Consider the following 2,428-nt stretch of genomic DNA (forward strand, 5'->3'; position numbering starts at 1 on the left):
TCCTGCGGGAAAGATCAAAAGACGAGAGGAGGAGACGCAGAGGAAGAGAAAAGGGAGAAGAGGATGGAAAGAGAAAGGAGTAAGAGGAGGAGGAAGAACGAGAGGAAATCAGGAAGAGAACGCACTTCGATATCAGACAGTGAAGGTTGCAGGAGGGTGACATTGTGAACTATGAAGTCGATAGTCGAATCCCTCGCCCTCTGCCTCACCAAGTCAGGACAGGAGAAACTCTTAACTCTCTCCTCTCCTCTGCTCTCCTCTTCATCTCCTCCCCTCTCCCTCTCCCTCTCCTCCCCTCTCTTCTTCGCACCTCAACTCTCCCTGCCTGCTGCTTCAAAACTCCTCCGACCCGGACCTGTAGGAAACGCTCAGCAGCACATCACAACCTCCTTTGCTCTCACCATGGAGCCGGTTCTGATTGCCTTGAAAAGTTTTCCCGCCTACTCTTACCGTCAGTCTTGCCCCTCCTCCTCCTCCTCCTCCTCCTGCCCCTGCTCCTGCCCCTGCTCCTGCCCTTGCCCCTTCCTCCTCCTGCCCCTCCTCTCAACCTCCTCGTCGCCGATGTTTGCCGTCAGCGTCTTGCCAAAGATGAGCTGCAGAGAGAAGGTCGTCGTCTCCTCCTCCTCCTGCCTCCAGCACCAGCTCCTCCTCCTCCTGATCGACCGGTGCAGACTCCTCGACGACACCAGCCGCGCTACCTCCTGCCGCATGTCCCGGTGGACGGCAAACCCGAACAGCAGTCGCCGCCCGATCTTGTTAGCAGAGATGAGGCAGAAATCTCCAGTGAGGAATGTGGAAGGGAGCGTCTCAGGATCTACATCCTTCCATTCCGAGGTGATTTCATACACCTTGTCCGAGCCCGTCTCCTCCCCTGCCTCCTCTTCGTCTCGCTCCCGCTCCTCCTCCCCGCCGCCTTCCTCCTCCTCCCCTCCCTCCAGCACTTGCCGCACCTTTGTCTTCCCTCCCGTGACTGAGGTGTGGAAACGAGAGTAAGGAAGGAGGGGCCCCTCCCTCCTCCCCTCCTCCTTCACTCTCCCCACATCCGCTACGACGGCTCCTGTGACGGCCAGCAGGTCCTCCACCTTGATCGACAGCTCCAGCTCCATTCTCCCGCACCCAACGAACACTCGAGGAGTTCGCAGCACCTCCTCGTCCACGATAGTGAGCATGCTTCTTCTGTGAGCAAAGGGAGGTATCATTCCTATCCTGTACCCGGTCCACTCCTCCGCGTCCTCCGACGGCGCAAGCTTGACAGAGGCAGCACGGTCCGCTATGGCCATGCTCTCACCCCGCTCCCTCAGCCTGTCTCTCTTCTGCTTCAGGCACTGACTGAGTTTCTTGATGCTGACTTTCTTGTTCCCGGAGAGCACAACGAGGACAGGATGGTTTCCTACCACAAAGACAAGAGACTTGACAACGACGCTACTGTTCACTCCCAGAAGTACCGCCGTGCTCTCCGCGTTCACTTCCTCCTCCTCTCCCCTCTCGACTGCCACGATTGTGTACTCTACATCCCTGCTCTTGAGGAACCTCTCAACATCACCGACTTCCAAACTATCTTGTTTGCACATGCTGTCTTGGCTCTCTTGCTGATCGTTCAAAGTCGAGGTCTCCCATCCTCGCTCGACAGCTTCCGACATCGTCAACGACGACAACACGTTCGATCTTGCCGTCACCGCAACCCTCGGTGCAGCTCTCAACAGATTTCGAGCCTTCAGCCTGCTCCCAGACTGGAAACTTCTACACCCACTGAGACAGAACGTGTTCCCAGTGTTGATGCTTGCAACAAGTATAAGAGCCGCTCTGAAGATACTGAAGGGACTCATCGAATGTCCTCAAACTTGTTACACTGATGGGCATCTCATCATTCTTGCTCCCTGAGGCGAGGTCTTGTCGTGATGATTTCAGTCAGTATCACTGTTCCCATTCAAGCTATATGCCCGCCTGCAATCCTATCAGATTTCCTCGTCCTTGTTCCCGTCCTCGCTCTTCTCATCCTGAACATCCTGCTCACCATTGTTCCCTCCCTCCTCCCTCCTCCCTCCTCTTTCCTCTCCTCTCCTCTCCTCTCCTCTCTCTCCTCCCTCCTCCCTCCTCTATCCTGCCCTTCGCTTCCTATCTCTCTCTCCGGTACCTTGGAGAGCAAGAGTCAAACAACAATACTGTCAACAGCCTTCCTGGACCTTCCAATGGCACAAGTGGGAAAGGCAGTCAGAGTTCTTCACGATTTAAGAAGATCAATTCCTTGGAGACGCCTGCAAAGGTCTGCTTGCAATCATTCCGACATACATGATGCAACCTGAAAAACATTCAGGCGATGATTATTCCAGATCACAACGTGTTCATTGAAGCAGAGCTTGGATTGCATGTTCATAATCTAGTGGGTGCAAGGTGATGATCGATTCTTGAAAGCTTTTATTTTTCATTC

The 2,428-nt window shown here is 54.6% G+C and overlaps 1 protein-coding gene across 1 annotated transcript; it reads right to left on the minus strand.

The window, feature by feature from the left end:
- Positions 1–333: 333 nt before the first annotated feature.
- On the minus strand, positions 334–1,826 carry GUITHDRAFT_107601 (hypothetical protein; the record flags this gene model as incomplete). The annotated part of the gene is made up of 2 exons (XM_005833321.1): positions 334–355; positions 664–1,826. The coding sequence occupies 2 exons, from the start codon at positions 1,824–1,826 to the stop codon at positions 334–336; spliced, it is 1,185 nt and encodes a 394-aa protein (XP_005833378.1).
- Between the last annotated feature and the right edge of the window lie 602 nt (positions 1,827–2,428).

This window comes from Guillardia theta, assembly GCF_000315625.1.
Source record: "Guillardia theta CCMP2712 unplaced genomic scaffold GUITHscaffold_30, whole genome shotgun sequence".
NCBI lineage: Eukaryota > Cryptophyceae > Pyrenomonadales > Geminigeraceae > Guillardia > Guillardia theta.